Below are 20,755 nucleotides of genomic sequence, written 5' to 3' on the forward strand. Positions count from 1 at the left end.
CATGCCATGTCGCCTGGACTCGCCAGTTGATTAATACGTTATGTATAATCTCGCATACACGCAACGCAAAAACAGTTTAGGAAACTAGTTTGACAGTTTTGGCAATTTGCACACTATCTATATTATTCTGCTATCTTCTTCTAACAACCAAAACTAAAACATTTTAGTCACCTCTCTAGCCGGACATCACTACCTAAAATGACCACTCTCACCCTCGCCGGCGCCGCCTATTCCATCGCCACCTCCGGCTACTCCAAACCCACCATCAAATTCTCCAAAAGAGCATCGCCACCGCTCCACGCCGCCTTAGCCGAGGCCACAAACACTTCATCATCATCAAACAACAAAAACGCCGTCGTTCCAATTAAACTAGGCTTAACATCATCATCATCATCATCATCAATTGATCGAACGGATGAGATGCAAGCAGAGGCAAAGGCTTTGGCCAGAGCTGTGAATGCAACCATTTATAGCCCAGAAATGCTTTATACTAGATATGGGTCTAGCCCATTTAAGGTGTTGAAAAGGGCTTTCAAGATTTTATCTGGAATTGGGCTTTTTGGGTTTAGGGTTTGGGTTGATCAGCTACAGGGTAAGAGTGATGAGAGGAGGAGATTGAGAGCTGTTCAATTGAGGAGTGTTTTGACTCGTTTGGGTCCTACTTTTGTTAAGGTTGGACAGGGTTTGTCGACAAGGCCTGATATTTGTCCGCCTGAGTATCTTGAAGAGCTTTCCGAATTGCAGGTAGTTAGCCCTTTCCGAATTTGCTTGTGTTTTTTCGTGTTTGTAAAAATGGGATTTTTAATCTTTTGTTTGTGTTTATTGTGGTGATTGTAGTTTTGGAGATTTTTAGGATAATTAGGACTACGATACTTTAATGTTAACCTGAAGGCAGATTATGTTGTAGTTCAGTTTGGCCTTTTCGTGATTTAGGGAAAAAAGAGAGAGTAGTAATTGTTGCAATTTAGTTTTGGAGATCTTTCCTTGTTCGAATATTGCTGTGGCCTTAATGGGCCTTTAGTGTTTCTTGTAGTTATCGAATGAGCTTTGTCAGGATTGTGCCGCAGCGTTAAACCTCTTATGTGTCAGTGACCTATATTTAGAGGTAGGGAGTTTTGAACCTTCTTTTTTGGTCTCCCGTATTGAGGTTGCCGTTGAAAAATAATTTTTAAGGTGCTATAAAGTGATAACGGTGTTTCAGTGAATTCTATGTTTTTATTATTGGGAATCCCGTTATGAAACTCGAAGCATGATCTCTTAAGATAACTAGTAATTATGTGACATTATGACACACTGGCTTGAAACCTTTGTGATCAAAGTTGTGGTTATCACTGATTGAGTCTGAGGGGGTTAATTTTGTGTCATTTTTCGGAGCACGGTAAAATGTAGCTTTTAAAGTCGTTCTTTGTTATACGGTGGAGTGAGAATTCATATTTAAATAAATATATCCCAGTTAGAAATTTGTGTGGTGTGTTTAAGAAGTAAAGTTTACTTGCTAATACAATTTTTTTACTGCCATTTGATGATTGAGCAGGATGCTATACCAACATTTCCAGATGATGAGGCGCTTTCATGTATCGAGAGAGAGCTGGGTCTTCCGCTGGAATCAATTTACTCGTCAATGTCTGTAACGCCAATTGCTGCAGCGAGTCTAGGCCAAGTTTATAAGGCTCAGCTTAAATACTCCGGGCAGATAGTTGCTGTAAAGGTGCAGCGACCTGGCATTGAAGAAACAATAGGACTAGATTTCTACCTGATAAGGGGTGTAGGACACCTTATAAATAAATACGTGAGCATAGTTACTAGTGACGTTGTTGCTCTAATAGATGAATTTGCCAGTAGAGTTTATCAAGAGCTTAACTACGTTCAGGTTAATCTCTCATCATGGTTTCCACTTTTTACACTTTAAGTTGAAGCTAAAAAGACTGTCTTACTCTGTTTACTACAGTAGTATATTAAACCTTGATAACAAAAATATGGTATTCGATTCTTTTGGTTTGAATCATAATTTTGACAGGTCTATGCAGGAGGGGCAGAACGCTAAGAGGTTTAGAAATTTGTATGCTGACAAGGCGGATGTCCTTGTACCAGATATATTTTGGGACTACACCGGTGTCAAAGTTTTAACAATGGAATGGGTTGAAGGTGTGAAGTTAAGTGAGCAAGACGCTATTGAAAGGCAAGGGTTGAATGTGTTGGATCTGGTTAATGCTGGTATACAGTGTAGTCTTAGACAGCTACTTGAGTATGGGTTTTTCCATGCTGATCCACATCCTGGAAATCTTTTGGCGACACCTGATGGAAAGCTTGCTTTTTTAGATTTTGGAATGATGAGTGAGACTCCTGAAAATGCAAGATCAGCTATCATAGGTCATGTTGTTCACCTAGTAAATCGGGACTATGAAGCTATGGCTCGTGATTATTATGCATTAGACTTTGTGTCCCCCGATGTAGATGTTTCTCCAATAGTTCCAGCCCTTGAGAACTTCTTTGATAACGCACTTAATGCAACTGTGAGTGAGCTTAACTTTAAAACAATAGTGGACGGTCTCGGGGCTGTGCTTTATGAATATCCATTCAATGGTAAGACACTGTGGTGTTTATTTATTAATAACCTGTTGATTCTTTTTCACATATATCATTTGAGAAAATTTGTTTCATCTATCTGTAAAATAATGAATGATAATAGTAAATGAAGGTATTAACTATCATATACCTAAGACTCTTAGTCGAGTCCTAGCTTTTGTGCAGTTACAGCATGCTTTTGTTAGACTCTGAAAGAATTTACACCTAATTTAGGTACCAATTACCAAGTTTGTGCAGTTTTTCTGACATTGCTTTCTCATCTTGATGGTGATCCCTGGTTGTTGTGACAACCAGAATCAGTAGAAGTAGGATTTCTTAGTTGCTTCTTTTTATAAAACATTTGAATAGTGAATACTACTGGTATTTGACCCTCTCCTATTAGATCATAAGGAGTAAGAAGACAAGATTGTTAAAATTGCTAAGATTATAATAGAATCCTTAATCTCTAATTTAAGAAATCAATCACTATATTCAAAATACCTTAAATTTTAGCGGTCTGTCATTTGTTGCTTTATTTGTTACGTTTGTTGGCTAATTGTCACTTGAAATTCCCTTTATCTATAATCCCCAATTTAAGATTTGATTTCTGAATAAGGAAAGGTTTGATAGCTACTCTAAAACTTTTGGAAAATGCTATGTACCCCGAATTGGCTCCCTAAATCGTTCCCAAATGCTTACGTGTAACATATATAGTTGATAACTTTCTGATAATAAGATGTGACCCCGCGTGCATACATATGCGCACACGAATTAAAACACGCTAAGTGTCGTTCCAGGTTCCACATCATCCGGGAAAAGTTTTGGGATCCTTACCACAACTCAAAACTTTAATGGTTAATTCTACCTTGTATATAGAAATTCTTATAATATTGCACTATGACTTTGTAGAATAATATGTTTATTGTTACAATAGGTAAATGACCTTGCGTACTCTTAGATAAAAAAAATTCCATCCTCAAAACAAATGCTGCAGTATAAAAAGATTCTCTCAAAATACTTGTTTAAAATAGGTATTTTATATAAACACTTATCGACTCCATCTTATGTAATACTTTTCATATCAAATAGTGAAACAATTCAAACAAGGTGACAATAATAATACAATTTTTAAGACATGAAGTTTCAGAGAACGGTACTTTCTTAGTACAAAAAAATATATTACTTGAAATTTATTGCATCTTCATATATTAGTCGTTTATGTGACTTATTTACTGAATTTGAGATCAAGTTTAAAAGTTCTCTCCGTAAAATTACTGCATTTGCCACTGTCTGATGGTCAATGTTAATGCAGTCCCACCTTATTATGCATTGATATTAAGATCGCTGACTGTTCTGGAAGGCTTGGCATTATACGCTGATCCCAATTTCAAGGTGCTGGCTGCTTCATATCCATATTTTGCCAAAAGACTTCTCACTGATCCAAATCCATATCTGAGAGATGCTCTTATTGAATTGCTTTTCAAGGATGGGAGGTTCAGGTAATATTACAGTTTTCTCAGTAATTACTTCCCAACACATCTCATTTAAAAAAAATCCATAATTTTTTTAAAATTTTAAGTGAGGCATGAAATTTTGGAAAGCATCAACCTATGTTGTGTACTAACAAATTATACAAAAATATTGATTTGAAGCCTAGTGGGCAGTCATTAGACATTTAGTGAAACTAGGTGTGTGATGCTGTCATCTGAATGGATTTGTTCTGTAATGATGTAAGATTTTAAGTTTGTAATTATGATCTTTCCAGGTGGAATAGACTTGAAAACTTGCTTGTCCAGGGTAAAAGGGATAAAGATTTTTCAGCAAATGATGCATTACAACCTGTGCTGAAGCTATTATTGGGTCCTGATGGCGAACAGCTCAGGGCTTTAGTTATAAGAGAGTCTGTCCGAGTTTCTGAAGCTGTTATATTTGGCACAATGATTGATACATACAACTCTATTCCCGGGCCTTTAAAGAATCTGTTCTTCAATAATAATGTAGCTGGGCCTACTGTCCTAAGTGATAGTGAACAGAAAGGCTTGATGGAACTTAGAGCACAAGTAATCAGGATTTGGGGGCTTCTTAGTTCCTCTAAGAGTTTTGATCCTTCCATGTTACAGCCACTTTTACAGGTAAAAAATTATATGTTGTAGTCATTTTTGGTACAGTGGATAGATAATCTATCAGTGGTTGTTTAAATGTGATAATTCTATCATAGATAATTAAGGCTATGGATTAAGAATGAATATAAGGCTATGTAAAGAGTACACTGAGGTGACCTACCAAATTTGTTTTTAGTTAAAAATCTGAAGATCACTGCTAAAGCATCCCACTACTAATTGCAGGTCCTTCAAGAACCAGAGGCACAAAATCTTGGAAGGCGGGTATTTGGTGGAATTACGCAACGTTTTGCAGCTCGTTTGCTGCAACAATATCTTAGAGCCCCAACATCTCCGACTTCAACTTCGTAACTACTGTAGCCAACTCACAAGTACCAAGTTCTTTTATTGTTATTGGTGGAGATAACAAATAATAGACACAGTGAATAGACATCCGAAATTAGATATTGCACTGAAACACGGGAGGTAACTGGTTAGACTGATCAACAGTTTGATCTGCTCTCTATACCCCATAGTTGAATTGTAATTGTAACATTGTATCATCAAGGAAAACCGCTGAAATTATAGGGTTGTAAATGATATATAAAGAAAATAATAGCTTTGATTACTTGTTCACATGAGCAGCCGACAACCCCCGCCTAAACTTGAAGATAAATTTCAATTTAACATAGGGTAAATTACATTCCGCATCCCTTTGATATTTTCAATTGCCACTTCGGTGCAATTAGTTTGGATAATTGTACTTTGCCTCCTAAACATATTTAGGGGCTGTATTTTGCACTCTTAAGTAGGTTAGGGGTAATATAATAAATTGACAATATTAAAGTGTAATTTGACCCTCAAGATTTACACATCTTTCGTTAAAACCCGTAAATAATTTTTTTCTTGCACATTTCTTCCTCAGACTTTAAAAATTGTGCATTTAAACTTTTTTTATTATAAATATACATTTATTTAATTTTTTAACACTCTAAATGATAATTTTTGAAAAATTGTCAAAAACGAATGTTGTAGATAACTTAGTGATCGAAATGATAATGCTCATTAGAAACGGATATATAACGACTCCTGGACTTGATAAAACTTATGCCGCATAAAAAACTAAAAAAGGAGTTATATATAATTTTTTTATATTTTTAAGGAAAAAAATCAAAACATACAACAAATGTGCAATTTTCGTTTAAAAAAATAATATATGAATTTATCTATCAAACATATAAACGTGCGTTTTATAAATGTTTTAATTTTTTCTCGAAAAAATTTAAAAATAATAGAAATCCGATACGAACTGAATTTACTACGAATATTAAAGAATACTAACTTTATGAAAATTATTCGAACTCATTTGGCAAATTTTTAATCTTTTAAATTTATTCTTATAATTTGAGAGATAAGATCATACTCAAATTTTTATAAAATAATATATATTAGTAAATATTTTAAACTTCTTAAATTTTGAACGTAAATAATTTTAATAAATTGGTTAAACTGTACAATTTCTTTAGTTAAGGGTAACAATTATATAAATTTTTTATTTAATGATTTAGATGAAAAATGGGTTATAATTTAAGGGTCAAAATGCATTAAAACAATGTGAAAATCACTCTATTACCCCTTTTTATTTAACGATAACAGTGAAAGTAATGGAAATGATGCCTTTTGCAGCGCCGTAACTTCTCTTTGGTGCAAAGTGTAAATAGTGAAACTAGTTATACCAAAATGACAATGGAAACAACCACGGGAATGTGAAATGCAACTCTTTGAGATAAGACAATGTAGCAAAAAAAAATGCAGTACCAGATACATTATTGCAATATTTAAATGACATGCTACAATAATTTACAGAAACTTTATTACAATTTTAAAAACATAATTGAGAAGCATTTTCTATTTTTTGGGCATTCTTCTGTCAAGAGTTATAGATCTATTTGACAACATTCAACAAATATTTTGGGCGCTTATTTACTAATACTGAAATGGCCTTGACCAGCTCTTCCTTGATCATGAAAAGTACAGAAGCTGCGAAAACACTTTGCACTATTTTGGTGCTCATTCCTTTGTAGAAGCTAGAAAATCCTTCATATTTTATCATCTTGATAATTGCATCCAAAGTACCTTAATGTGCAGAACACAAGTTGCTTAAGTTATGGCATAAGGTAAATAAATGTTACTCTATTTGTAAAGAAAAAACTCTTAAAATGATAGCAAACCTGAATATCTTAACAAAGTGTTGCCACCAATATCTTGCTTTGCTTGAAGCCTCGACTGCATAGTATTGCAATAAATTGCACAAAGGAACTTGTATGAGGACCCTAATTGATGTATAAACTATGCAATACAGTGATCTACAGTTTCACTACCAGTATAGAAAGCATATCATATCTTTGTCTAAATTATATCTCATCACAGATTCACATCTTTATTCACTTCTCTTCCATGTTACCTAGGTCTTCCTCTTTGACTAGCAATATATTTTAATTTTTGCTAAATTGTGACTAGCAATAGTATGATGTGATGCTTATCTAATCATCGTTTCTCAATGCTCACTACTGGAAATGTTATGTATAAAACATTCTCAAATTATTGTATAGAAGATCTATCATCTCATTCTGGATGCCCGACAATCTTGACAACAGACGACAACTGGAGTTTAACAAGCTTACAGCTTAGATGCTGAAACTGATCTAAGCAGAAAAATGGTCCCGGGTACCTTTTTTTGAATTTAGTGATGCAAAAAGATCTGGGTTAATGGTTCTTCTTTTCCTTTTTTTTAATGTGGAGCTTTATCCTGAACAGCTGAGGACAAACTCTTTAGAAATTCAGTAGCTGTACCAGGTTTTGTAAATAGTATTAAAAAAAAACTAAATATGGGGCATCTCTGAGTGAGGTTGGTTGTACACCCCAATAATCTGAAAGATCATCTATTTAATTAACAGAAATGTCACGTTTATAAATAACACAATTATCAGTCTCTACCCTGCAAATAGCAATGAAGAGACAAATACCTAACAATTGGCCTTTTAGGTTGGAGAAATTTCAACAAGCTTCCGCATAAGGATTGGTATGTTTATTTAAGTATGGGAAGGTCTTATGGGCAGCTGCTAGGATCTCATCAAAAGCATATAAGTGGAACTAGACGCACAGTGAAGACTTTACCTTAACAACCAACAATGGGTATGTTGCAAGAGTTGCTCCCAGTTTTGCCACAGCTCCCAATAAGAATACCTATTCACACGAAATATTATGAAGTTAAAACTAAAGTTCAAGGACCAGCTCTCGCGCGTGTGTGTGTGTGTCCTGATTTATATGATACAGTACTCTGTAAGTAATAAATGAAAGTGAAAGTGATAGCGTGAATCGTACATCAGATGCAAACAAGCTTGTCAAGTTTTAAGAGTGAGATATAGAAACCAAAAAGTGAATAGACTTATCAATTTAATAATCATACCCGAGTTGCATTTAAGATATTATTATACCACATAGATATGTCAAAACTACAACAGTTGTAACATAACACCCTCAAGCAGGACAAACCCCTTTATTTTGGTCCACTAGTTTTCTATATAAATTTTATAAATAGAGAAATATTTTAGTTTATTTTATAAGGAGCCCCGCCTCGATTTTTAAAAAGAATAGAGGCATCAATTTAGTTCATTTTGATACCCAGTTGATTATTATAATACCGGAGCTTGCACCACCACTACTTTTTTACGGAAAAAAACTATTTGATACCCCCACTCAAAAATAATTCTAGCTTCATCACTGCCTGGTCCAGAAGTCTGCCAAGTAGACATAGCTTACCTCCAAAGCAGATACATCTTTTAATCCCTGCTTATTAGCTGCACGTTTAGCCTTAAGGCGCTTTAAGGAAGTCTCATAAATCATGAACTGGATTGATGGATTGCAAACCTGCCAAAAAATTGACATTGCTGAACCAGCAATAGCACAACGTCAAACTTTTCGAGTACGTAATTAAGAACTAACCATGATTAGTGTTGGGACAATGCCTTTCCAGAATCCAACAACTCCTGCTTCATTATAAACCTCGCGAGCCTTTTATACCACATGAATACATAAAAACAACTATTAAAACAAGCAGAAGAAGATTGACGCATATAATAAACAACAAAACAAAGACGAAAGTAGGAATATGATTAATATACGCTTTTAGAGTATCCATGTAAGAAACCTTTTTCAATATACCAAATTCATCCAAATTATCTTTCCTATCTGAGATATCTCAAAAGAAACATAATTTTTCTTTAAGTATAGTAATTCTAGGAAGTTTTCAGTCCTTAAACTTGATTACAATTAGCCAGATAAAACTTAAGTTATCTTCATGTGTGCAGTTAGTGATCGGTCAACATTGATAAAAAAATAATGAACTTCAGATATCAATTTATATGCGGAATTCTGAAAGTGCAAAAGCTTCTTAACTAACGTGTAAAAACAAAATATCAATTATTGATTAAAATGGATAATTTCTAGAGTAAAAAAACCAAACCAAATATACTCAGTATATCCCACTCCTAGTGCAGGATCTAGGGAGTTTATAATTTACGCAAACCTTACCTCCATTTATAGTATTGGAGAGGCTGCTTCCGAAAAAGACCCTCTGCTTTGACAATGCAATAATAAAAGCAACGCATGCATAACAGCATAAATTCAAGTATGAGTTTGTTTACTAGCATTTCAAAACAGATTAGGATGTCTGATTTGGGACTGAGGTACACAAAGGAGAAATCACAAGTCAAATAACTGAAATAAGCTTCCCATATTCAAGGTTGGACAGACTAAACTTTCAAGCCATTAGCCCCGGTGTTATCATAATTATGTCTAAACCCATCTACATTTCTGTGTTCTGTTTACGCCATTTTCTCCTTCCCGAAAGAAAAATCTGCATACTAAATATAAAGTAACACAACACGAAAATCGACATGCAGGATATATGTGCTGGAGATAGCAAGAGCAACAAATTTTTGGAGTACCCAATATCGTACGTAACCAGAATGAGATAAATGTAAACAGTACCAACCGCATGCCGAGTTCCATATGGCTGAGGTTTAATTGAATCAAGTTCAGCAAATTTTTCTTGTAAAGAAGCGCCTATGATAACGCTCCTGGAAGCTTCATTTCTTAGAGCTTCCTTCTTTGCCTCCAACATTTTCATTTCTGCTTGAGTTTGCGTCTATAAAACACAGGTAGCCCATCAGATCATTGATGTATATAAAGCACAAAGATGAAGATACTTCAACACAAGACATTTTGATGATCAAGGACTTTTACTCTGACAGTATCAACAACATGAACAATTGAATATACATCTCGCTATTACTGCACATAAAAGAAGAAAACAGAACTCGCCTGCATCCGAGTCACTAGAACCCATATTGGGTTTGTCAGCAAGACATTCAGTGAGCTGCAAATCACATTCTCAGAAAGATAAGAATGCAAGCGGAGTGTATTTAAATGACGTTAATAGTAAATTCTTTAGCACAACATCAATTGACACAACTAACCATCAATATTAGTGCAAGATAATATTGATCAATCTAAGGTGTAATTAACTGGAGGCGCAATGAAGAAAGCTGGAAAAGAAGTAGCAACATTCTATATCAAAGATCAAATAACTTTTTCTCTTGTTCAGATGTCATAAAAATGAACCACTGACCCAGCAGAAGCTGCAACAAGAAGCCAAGAAAACATTCCCACAGTGCCATCTCCCCGTCCTCTGATTCTATTAGCAGCTGCAATGGCTTCTGCTTTGTTTTTGAAAACCTGGTAGAAATAGTAATAAATTCCCTGCAAGTATTAGAAGAAAATAATCAGGCAAAAGCCAAAATACCACAGTGATGAATCAACAGAAAAATTATTAAAGGAGTCCCGACTGAGGAACATCCATCTCATAGGATATTAATTTTAATGTACTGAGATGGATTTTTTTGTAAGTTATAGCATGGATATCTGTACGAAATGTATAATACATAAGTGAATATATGAGAATTAATCATTTTAGCAAAGTAAACACAAAAATACAAAAAATTCTAAGACTTGTGGTTCCACGAATCACACCAACGAAATAGTATACATACAAATTTGTAGAAGATACAGATTCAAGTCTAGTCTATGCAAATTGTTTCATTAAGTCAATTTCGACTTCTCTGCTGGTGCTAATTGCATAGGGAAAACACAATCACTCACCTTCCAGGAAAAAATTAATCAACTTTCTACAGAAAATTGCACTAAGGTTTTGCAGATTTTGATGAACAGTGATCATAGTAGCTCTCCCAGTTTCGACATGGAATTGTTTCTTCTGTTTTTGCTCTTTGTACTATGCATATTTCTAGTATTCTATATACAAATGTGTCCATCAATATACATATAGGCATTACTCTAAGCACCTCTTAGAAACCTCTAAAAACCTTGCAGCTTGTAAAAGAAAAAGGTTGCAAATTTAACATATATTTTAAAAAAGTATAAACTACTTTGTGCTCCATTTTTCGCATTTAAGTATGAGAAAGTAACTAAGCATCGTCGAAATCCAACTCCGTAATTAAAATAAAAGATGTCTTTCACTGATCCTGAATATTTTTGATGAAAAGACAAAAGGAATAGAAATGGGGAGTTTGGGAAAGAGTAGTAAACCAGGGAGGCAGCAACTCCAAACAAAGAAGGCTTCAAACCACTGTAAAGTCCACCTAAACCTTCACTCTTTATCACCTGAATTTGAAACACCCCCCATAAAAATTGAATCTTTAAATGCAATCTTGAATCCATTCTATTCCAACTGAAAATAAAAATATATAATAACTTTAAAAAAATTATAAAAAATTGAGTATAATGAGGATATGGGGGTAACCTGGATAAGTTGAAGGAGCGTGTTACGGGGAGGAGGAGGAGGAGGAGGGGTCGAAGAAGAAGAAGAAGAAGAAGCAACTTTCTTGGCTATTCTTTCTGTTTGCTGCCGTGTATTTACCTGTTATAGTTTATCCCATCATTTTAAAACAAATATATTTAGTGAGAGAGAGAGAGAGAGCAAGAGAGAGAGAGAGGGAGAGAGCAGAGAGTGTACAGTTTGGAGAGGGTAAGTGATGATCTGAGCAATAATTCCACCACCAGCTCCGGCCAAACCATTCACTACTGCGTTAGCCATCGCTTGCTTCTTTCACTTGTAATTCTTTCTAACTTTATAATTACTCCTTGTGCTTAATGACGTTTTAGTCATTGAAGTCTATATCGGTGTACCGATCAACCCTCCAACTTTCAAAGCGTTTTTTTTACCGCTCGGATACTCTGTTATAAAAATCTGCCGATTTTTCGCCGATAAATCGCTCAAAAATCGGTAAAAGATATTTGTCCGAGTCTGATATCAAAAATTTATTTATTAAGATTTTTTATTTTTATTTTATTTATACCCATATAATATATATAGGTCTTTACTCCGTGAAAAACTATCTTATATGGAGAACCGTGGAAAACCATTATTTTTATTTTAAATCTCATCACAAATTATAAAATTTTATTTTAAAAATATAAAATTCGATGTTAATCTAGAATAATTAATATAATAAAAAAATTAACAATTAAAATTTGATAAAATTACTTGATTTTAAATTTGATTCTACAGTGGAATAATTTTTAATAAGTTTGATTCTGCTATAGAACCAATTTAAACTTTTTTAATAATTTCAATGATTTTTTAAATAAAAAATTGTGTAACTTCGATTTTTAACTTGATAATTAAAATTTATAATTATATATGATGAAAAATAAAATAAATTATATATTTTATATTTTTTAGATAATGGCTCTCCACGATTCTCTATATAAGAAGGTACTCCATGAAGTGCTACTCATATATATATATATACATCTTAGCATTTAAAATATTAATTTACATTTACCCCTTATGTGTTTATTGGATTTTCTCTCAATACATTTGTTACTGTCAGTATTGGATGAGCACCATGTTCAATGACAAAATAATATGCATTGTGAATGGTACTACAGCCGTTTGGGAAAATATAGGTAAAGGATCACTCAATTAATTCTTATCCTCCGAAAAAAGCTCAAGTATGCACTGACATACAGTGAGGTCCAATCCATTCTTATGCAGCGACATGTTCTCGTTAATGAAAAGATTAAGACATATAAAATATACCTTGTTGACTTTATAGTAATCTTATCGATTTCATTTACATTCTTTTTGTTAACTGCAACTGTTAACATCAAGTCAGATTACAAGTTCTCTGATAGGGTCAAGAATGTTGGATTTGAAATTGAACCAGAAGAGCTAGAAAGCATAAATCAGTCGCACGATATCAGGAAATTGGATTTGCGTGAAGGCATAAAAAGGTTTGCATTAAATTTGAAGTATTTCTCGGTGATAGAGTAATGTTAAAGAAATGTATCAAAAAGTTAAGAAATTTATGGCTATAATCGCGTCGCAGAGAAACTCCTGAAACTATTTTGATATTTGTATGTGAGGCACTTTAAGATACGGCACTTATAATTCTTACGATATGTGTTGTTATTTCTGATGATTTTGGTATTGTTATTCAAGTATGTCCTAAAAGTATGTATGACGGAGATGGAATTGAAAGAGATGTGTCCTAAGTCCAGTCATGTATGATGATTTAGGAATAACTTTTATGTAATTTGTTTTGATTTCATTGATATTAATAAAAGACTTGTTTTGGTTTTATTGCGGGTTTCATCTATTCAAGTGTTTAAATAAGATATATATCATAGTTTAGAGTAAACATTTTTATGAATTATGATGAGATCATAATAATGAGACCTAAAAGATGATAACTCTGAACTTAAATATTTCCTGATCGTAGGATTACTAACTGGTAATTAGTAATCCGCAAAGATCGGTACATACTATACTTGTTTCATTATGAAGGATGTCTGTTCTCATAGACATTTGTGTGGTGACACTATAGCTAGTATGTAGGTGCTTATTATATAATAAGTTCACTGAACATGACTCACACAGCTGAACAACTGATGAAGTTCACTCACGGTCAGCAGAGGTTCACATAGTGATAGTTGTACAAGTATCATTAGACTTGAGGTCATCATAGTCATCTTGTGTACACTAAACTATATTTTGGTTTAGTTCTTAGTCTCCAGTGACAATAATAAGAGCTCTACTGGGTGTAGGAATTTGTACACGAAGATAGTGTATGATCAATAAAGGATCTACCCCTTCCAGTGAAGGAAGAGAATGTTCAATGTTGATCCACTTATGCTAGTTCAGGAATCTCTGGCCAGAGTGAATGAAATTAAAAAGGAGTTTCTAATTCACATTAATTAGAACTAAGTATAGTGAATGGGAAAACATATGATTAAATAAGATAGGCTTGACATGAGTTTCATGTCTTGTATTTAATCATGACATTGCAGGGTAGAAGAAATTAATTGTACGGTAACTATTCACTGAATAGGTTCTTGGTATTCTAAGCAGTGAATTCGTATTATCCGGATAGTCGCGATATGCTGATAAGTATCCCTCACGATGTAGAATAAACATGATTAATTTATTAATTAATCATATTTAATAAATTAGAGAATTTATATAAATAATGATAAAATAGTTTTATTATTATTTATTTCTACTACCGGCTTAATATTGAACCTACAGGGTCACACCATAAAAGAGAATGATTTAATGGTGGAGCAATTAATTAATAATGGCTGGTAATTATTTATTTGTGAAATAAATAATTAATTAGCATATTTAATAATTGATTAAATGAGATTTAATTAATTATAAATTAATTAAGAAAAGTTCTTAATATTATTAATTAAGAATTTAATTTTGGAAATTAAATCAAGTGAGAGAATTATTTTTCTAAAGTGTTTAGAAAAGAGATTAATGATTAAAAGGTGTTTTAATTATTAGTTAATTGGTTAATAAGAATAATCAATTAAAGTGTTAATAATAATAATATTTTATGGAAAATTTTCAGCTAAAAATTTTGCCTATAAATATACTATTATAAACCCTATTTGCCCCAACCCAAAAATAATAATAAAAACCCTAATTCTCTCAACCTCTTCCTCCCTCCATTATTTTGATCTCTTGGTGGATACCGGTGGAGTGCTTCATATTTGAGGAGCAGCTGATATGGATCTCCGTTCATCATTCTTGGATCGCTGTTAAAGGTTAGTAATCGATCCCTCGATTTATTCACGATTTATATGCGATTATATGGATTTTATATCAAGAAAAATGTTTTACCATGCTTATATGTATAAAATCCTACAATGGTATCAGAGCATAGGTTATATGCATATAGATCTGTGATAAAAATTTCAGAATTTTATGATCTTGTATGAATTTATTATGTTTTTTGCAATTTATATCATGGATTAATTATGATTGATTAGAAATTGTTTCTCAAAATTGTTTTGACTGTAGATCTGGGTTCTACAAGTGTTGTAGATCGTTTGGGTATTTTTTTCATAATTTTCTGATGTGTGGATTAATTATTATAATTTTTTGAAGTTGTTTTAATTAAAATTCGTAATTAAATAATATGTATATATGTGTAATCTATTATGTATATATATACATATATTATATGATGCTGAATGTTAAAGTACGTTCTGATGTTGATGGTGGGTTGCACGGCGTTCGGTGTAAGACAGTGCGACGGCTGTTGATTAAATAAAAAAATAAAAAAATTATGGGTCGACTGCTGCAGGCGCGTGCAACGCACGTGGGGAAGGGGGTGTCGCGCATTCCGGGAATGCGCCACAGCCGAGGGCTTTGATTTAGAAATAAGAAATACTTGTCTATTACATAGAAATGTGTACATTGAATTAGAATCTAAAGGTCGTTACGTGCTGCAGCCGTGGGCCGTTGGAGACTGATTCAATTGTACGAAATGTTGGGTTAGACTTGACTTTGAATATTGAGTCTGTCATGCTACAGCCGTGACTCAATTATTCAAGAGGCTAAAGTTTTATTAGGGAATAACATAAGATGTAATTGACAAGAGTTGTCTGCCTATTGAACATCATATGACGTTTCGTGCTACAGCCGAGGTTGTGTGATGGAATATAGGATCCATATTCCCACTAGCATTATGAATGCTTAATTTTTCACTTAAGGGGGTTATATAATTTTGATAAACTAGTGGGAGCCACTTATGAATAAAGACCCGATTCATATAGTGTTTTGAAATGAAATTGAATATTTGCTAAATGTTGTTATGTGTTCATCATTTACAGATTTACTATATTCGTTATATCTTCTGCACTATCACTCCGGAGTATACTAGATGCTCACAAGTTGACTGGTCCTAATTTTGCTGACTGGCTTCGAAACTTGAGAATTGTTCTCAGGGTTGAGAAGCTGGAATATGTGCTTGACTCACCTAAGCCTACCGAACCTGCTAGCGATGAACATAATGATGAACATGTTGTGTATCGTAAGTGGATAGATGATGCATATGTTGCTCAATGCATCATGCTAGCTTCCATGAACATTGAGCTACAGAAGCAGCATGAGCATATGGATGCTCACACTATCCTTATGCATCTACAAGAGTTATATGATGTGGTAGGGAGGACAGCTCGATATGAGATATCGAAGGAGCTGTTCGGTTGTAGGATGTCTGAGGGATCATCTGTGAATGACCATGTACTTAAGATGATCAATTTGATTGAACGTCTTGGACAACTTGGTTTTGCCATGGATGGGGAGCTGAGCCAAGACTTGGTCTTGCAATCACTTCCGGGTTCGTTCTCGCAGTTTGTTGTGAACTTTTACATGAATAAGCTGGATGTCAGTCTGCCTGAACTCCACAACATGTTGAAGACTGCAGAATCAAATTTTCCCCTAAGAAGAGTTTTGTTCTTCTAATTGGTGAAGGTTCCAATCCTAAGAAAAGGAAGAAGAACCCTTCCAAGAAGAAGAAAGTAGGTGAGAAAAGGTTGGTTCCACCAAAAGCTGAAGACTCCAAGAGCAAAGCTGTTTGCTTTCACTGTAACAAAGTGGGGCACTAGAAGAGGAACTGCAAGGTTTACCTTGCAGAATTGAAGAAGAAGAAGGGTAGTGAGACTACCGCTTCTGTTTCAGGTATGTTCATGATTGAATTGAATATGTCATTAAATCAAATTTCTACTTGGGTATTAGATACCGCCTGTGGTTCTCATATTTGCAATTCGTTGCAGGGACTAAGGAGAAGTAGGACTCTTGAAGAAGAAGAGGTGATTCTACGGATGGGAAATGGAGCAAGAGTTATTGTCGAAGCTGTAGGATCATTTCATTTACATATGCCTACAGGCAAGACTATTGTTTTAAATAATTGTTATTTTGTTCCCTCGATTGTGAGGAATATTATTTCTATTTCCATGTTAGACTTGGCTGGATTTTCGTTTGTTATTCAGAATAATAAATGTTCAATTCTTAGAGATAACGTTCTTTATGGAAGTGGTATTTTAAATAATGGTCTGTATGTATGTGACGTAGAGCATAATTTACTACAAATTGAACATACTAATAAAAGAAAAAAAGGGATGATAAAAATCTCACTTTCTTGTGGCGCTGCAGACTTGGTCATGTTAGTGAAAATAGACTGCGAACATTGCATAAGGAAGGGTTACTTGACCCCTTTGATTTTGAATCATATCCTATATGCGAGTCTTGTCTATTGGGTAAAATGACCAAATCTCCATTTAGTGGACATAGAGAGAGGGCTGCAGATTTGCTATGATTGGTACACACAGATGTATGGGGACCAATGTCTAAGCAAGCCATGGGTGGATTTTCATACTTCATTACTTTCATAGATGATCGATCTAGATTCGGATATGTGTATTTGATGAAACACAAGTTTGAAGCCTTTGAAAAGTTCAAGAATATAAGTATGAAGTGGAGAAACAAACCAAACATAGTATTATAACTCTTCGATCAGATCGAGGTGGTGAATACTTGAATGGAGAGTTTCTAGCTTATCTCAAAGAAAATGGTATAGTCTCCCAGTGGACTCCTCCATATACTCCACAGTTCAATGGGTTATCTGAAAGGAGAAATCGAACTTTGTTATACATGGTTCGGTCCATGATGAGCTATGCGAATCTTCCAGTATTCCTGTGGGATTATGCATTGGAAACCTCAGCATATTTACTGAATAAGGTGCCTTCCAAATCTATTCCTCAAACTCCATATGAGATATGGAAAAAAAGGAAACCGAGTCTTAAACACGTTAAGATTTGGGGATGTCCAGCTTATGTCAAGAAAGTTGACCCAGATAAGCTGAAATCTCGATCCGTAAAATGTAATTTTGTGGGATATCCTAAAGAGACTTTAGGGTATTACTTTTACACCGATCATAGGGTGTTTGTCTCCAGACATGCTACCTTCTTGGAAAAGCAGTTTATCCTTGAAGGAAACAGTGGGGGCAAGATTGAACTTGATGAAGTTCAAGAAGCACAAACTACTACGGTTCAAGTGGAAACACCTATTCAGACTGAACAACCTTCGGTGGAATAGCCCATTCGTAGGACGGGGAGAGTGTCTCGCCAACCTGAGAGGTATTATGGCCTTGTCATTGAGAATGACAATGAGTTGTCAATCATTGATGATGACGACCCTATGACCTATAATGAGGCTATGAGTAGTGTGGACTCAGAGAAATGATAAAGTGCCATGAAATCCGAAATGGAATCTATGTATACCAACCAAGTATGGACTTTGGTTGAAGCACCTGAGGGTGTGAAGCCTATTGAGTGCAAATGGGTATACAAAAGAAAGATTGGAGCAGATGGACAGGTGGAGACCTATAAGGCCAGGCTCGTGGCAAAAGGATTCAAACAAAGGCAAGGGATTGACTTTGATGAAACTTTTTCACATGTAGCCCTGTTAAAATCAATTCAGATTTTGCTTGCGATTGCTGCTTACTACGACTATGAGATCTGGCAAATGGACGTGAAAATGGCCTTCCTCAATGGAAAACTTGAAGAGGAAGTGTATATGACATAGCCAGAGGGTTTTCTTTCCACGGGAAACAAACACCTAGTGTATAAGATGCTACGAACCATATATGGTTTAAAGCAAGCTTCTCGTACATGGAACATCCATTTTGATGAGACAATCAAAGAGTTTGGATTTATCAAAAACATATATGAACCATGTGTCTACAAGAAGGTTAGTGGGAGCGCGGTAATATTTCTTGTATTGTATGTGGATGACATACTTGTTATAGGAAATGTTTTGCGACACTTCCATCTGATTAGGGAGATTGTTGAAAGAGGAGATGTCAACGTCAAGAGAGTTGACACACATAACAACATAGAAGACCCTTTAACAAAGCCACTTTCTCAAAGTCACTTTGATCGTCATAAAGACAAGATGGGTATTAGATACCAGAGTGATTGGCTTTAGTAAAAGTGGGAGAATGAAAGAGATGTGTCCTAAGTCCAATCATGTATGATGATTTAGGAATAACTTTTATGTAATCTGTTTTGATTTCATTGATATTAATAAAAGACTTGTTTTGGTTTTATTGCGGGCTGCATCTATTTAAGTGTTTAAATAAGATATACCATAGTTTAGAGTAAAGCTTTTTATGGATTATGATGAGATCATAATAATGAGAACTAAAAGATGATAACTCTGAACTTAAATATTTCCCGGTCGTAGGATTACTAACTGGTAATTAGTAATCCGCAAAGATCTGTACATACTATACTTGCTTCATTATGAAGGATGTCTGTTCTCATAGACATTTGTGTGGTGACACTATAGCTAGTATGTAGGTGCTTATTATAGAATTAGTTCACTGAGCATGACTCACACAGCTGAACAACTGATGGAGTTCACTCACGTGTCAACAAATATTCACATAATGATAGTTGTACAAGTATCCTTAGACTTGAGGTCATCATAGTCATCTTGTGTACACTGAACTATACTTTGGTTTAGTTCTTAGTCTCTAGGGACAATAATAAGGGCTCTACTGGGTGTAGGAATTTATACACGAAAATAGTGTATGATCAATAAAGGATCTACCCCTTCCAGTGAAGGAAGAGAATGTTCAATGCTGATCCATTTATGCTAGTTCAGGAATCTCTGGCCAGAGTGAATGAAATTAGAAAGGAGTTTCTAATTCACATTAATTAGAACTAAGCATAGTGAATGAGAAAGCATATGATTAAATAAGATAGGCTTGACACGAGTTCCATGGCTTGTATTTAATCATGACATTGCAGGGTAGAAGAAATTAATTGTACGGTAACTATTCACTGAATAGGTTCTTGGTATTCGAAGCAGTGAATTCGTATTATCCGGATAGTCGCGATATGCTGATAAATATCCCTCACGATGTAGAATAAACATGATTAATTTATTAATTAATCATATTTAATAAATTAGAGAATTTATATAAATAATGAAAAAATAGTTTTATTATTATTTATTTCTACTACCAGCTTAATATTGAACCTACAGGGTCACACCATAAAAGAGAATGATTTAATGGTGGAGGAATTAATTAATAATGGCTGGTAATTATTTATTTGTGAAATAAATAATTAATTAGCAAATTTAATAATTGATAAAATGAGATTTAATTAATTATTAATTATTAAGAAAAGTTCTTAATATTATTAATTAAGAATTTAATTTTGAAAATTAAATCAAGTGAGAGAATTATTTTTCTTAAGTGTTTTGAAAAGGGATTAATGATTAAAAGGTGTTTTAATTATTAGTTAATTGGTTAATAAGAATAATCAATTAAAGGGTTAATAATAATAATATTTTATGAAAAAATTTCAGCTGAAAATTTTGCCTATAAATATACTATTATAAACCCTATTTGCCTCAACCCAAAAAAAATAATGAAAACCCTAATTCTCTTAACCTCTTCCTCCCTCCATTATTTTGATCTCTTGGTGGATATCGGTGGAGTGCTTCACACTTGAGGAGCAGCTGCTAGGGATCTCCGTTCATCGTTCTTGGATCGCTATTAAAGGTTAGTAATCGATCCCTCGATTTATTCACGATTTATATGCGATTATATGGATTTTATATCAAGAAAAATGTTTTACCATAC

General features: G+C 34.1%; 2 protein-coding genes across 3 annotated transcripts; one reads left to right on the forward strand and one right to left on the reverse strand.

Moving 5' to 3' along the window:
* Positions 1–27: 27 nt before the first annotated feature.
* LOC141711817 (protein ACTIVITY OF BC1 COMPLEX KINASE 3, chloroplastic-like) lies at positions 28–5,297 on the forward strand. Its single transcript, XM_074514500.1, has 6 exons — positions 28–744; positions 1,535–1,870; positions 2,028–2,583; positions 3,878–4,064; positions 4,331–4,697; positions 4,911–5,297. Exons 1-6 carry the CDS (start codon positions 199–201, stop codon positions 5,034–5,036), a joined length of 2,118 nt encoding a protein of 705 aa, XP_074370601.1. The 5' UTR covers positions 28–198; the 3' UTR covers positions 5,037–5,297.
* A 1,166-nt stretch (positions 5,298–6,463) lies between these two features.
* Positions 6,464–11,916, reverse strand: LOC141711818 (peroxisomal nicotinamide adenine dinucleotide carrier-like). Of its 2 annotated transcripts, XM_074514501.1 has the most exons (11): positions 11,758–11,916; positions 11,545–11,661; positions 11,331–11,405; positions 10,357–10,487; positions 10,050–10,104; positions 9,721–9,873; positions 8,670–8,738; positions 8,487–8,594; positions 7,842–7,910; positions 6,896–6,950; positions 6,464–6,800 (listed from the first exon to the last, which is right to left on the reverse strand). In XM_074514501.1, the coding sequence occupies exons 1-11, from the start codon at positions 11,836–11,838 to the stop codon at positions 6,610–6,612; spliced, it is 1,104 nt and encodes a 367-aa protein (XP_074370602.1). In that variant the 5' UTR covers positions 11,839–11,916; the 3' UTR covers positions 6,464–6,609. The 2 variants fall into 2 exon arrangements, with proteins under 2 accessions (XP_074370602.1, XP_074370603.1); XM_074514502.1 differs by lacking the exon at positions 11,758–11,916 and having other exon boundaries at positions 11,331–11,472.
* Positions 11,917–20,755: the final 8,839 nt, after the last annotated feature.

This window comes from Apium graveolens, chromosome 3 (assembly GCF_009905375.1).
Source record: "Apium graveolens cultivar Ventura chromosome 3, ASM990537v1, whole genome shotgun sequence".
NCBI classification, from domain to species: domain Eukaryota; kingdom Viridiplantae; phylum Streptophyta; class Magnoliopsida; order Apiales; family Apiaceae; genus Apium; species Apium graveolens.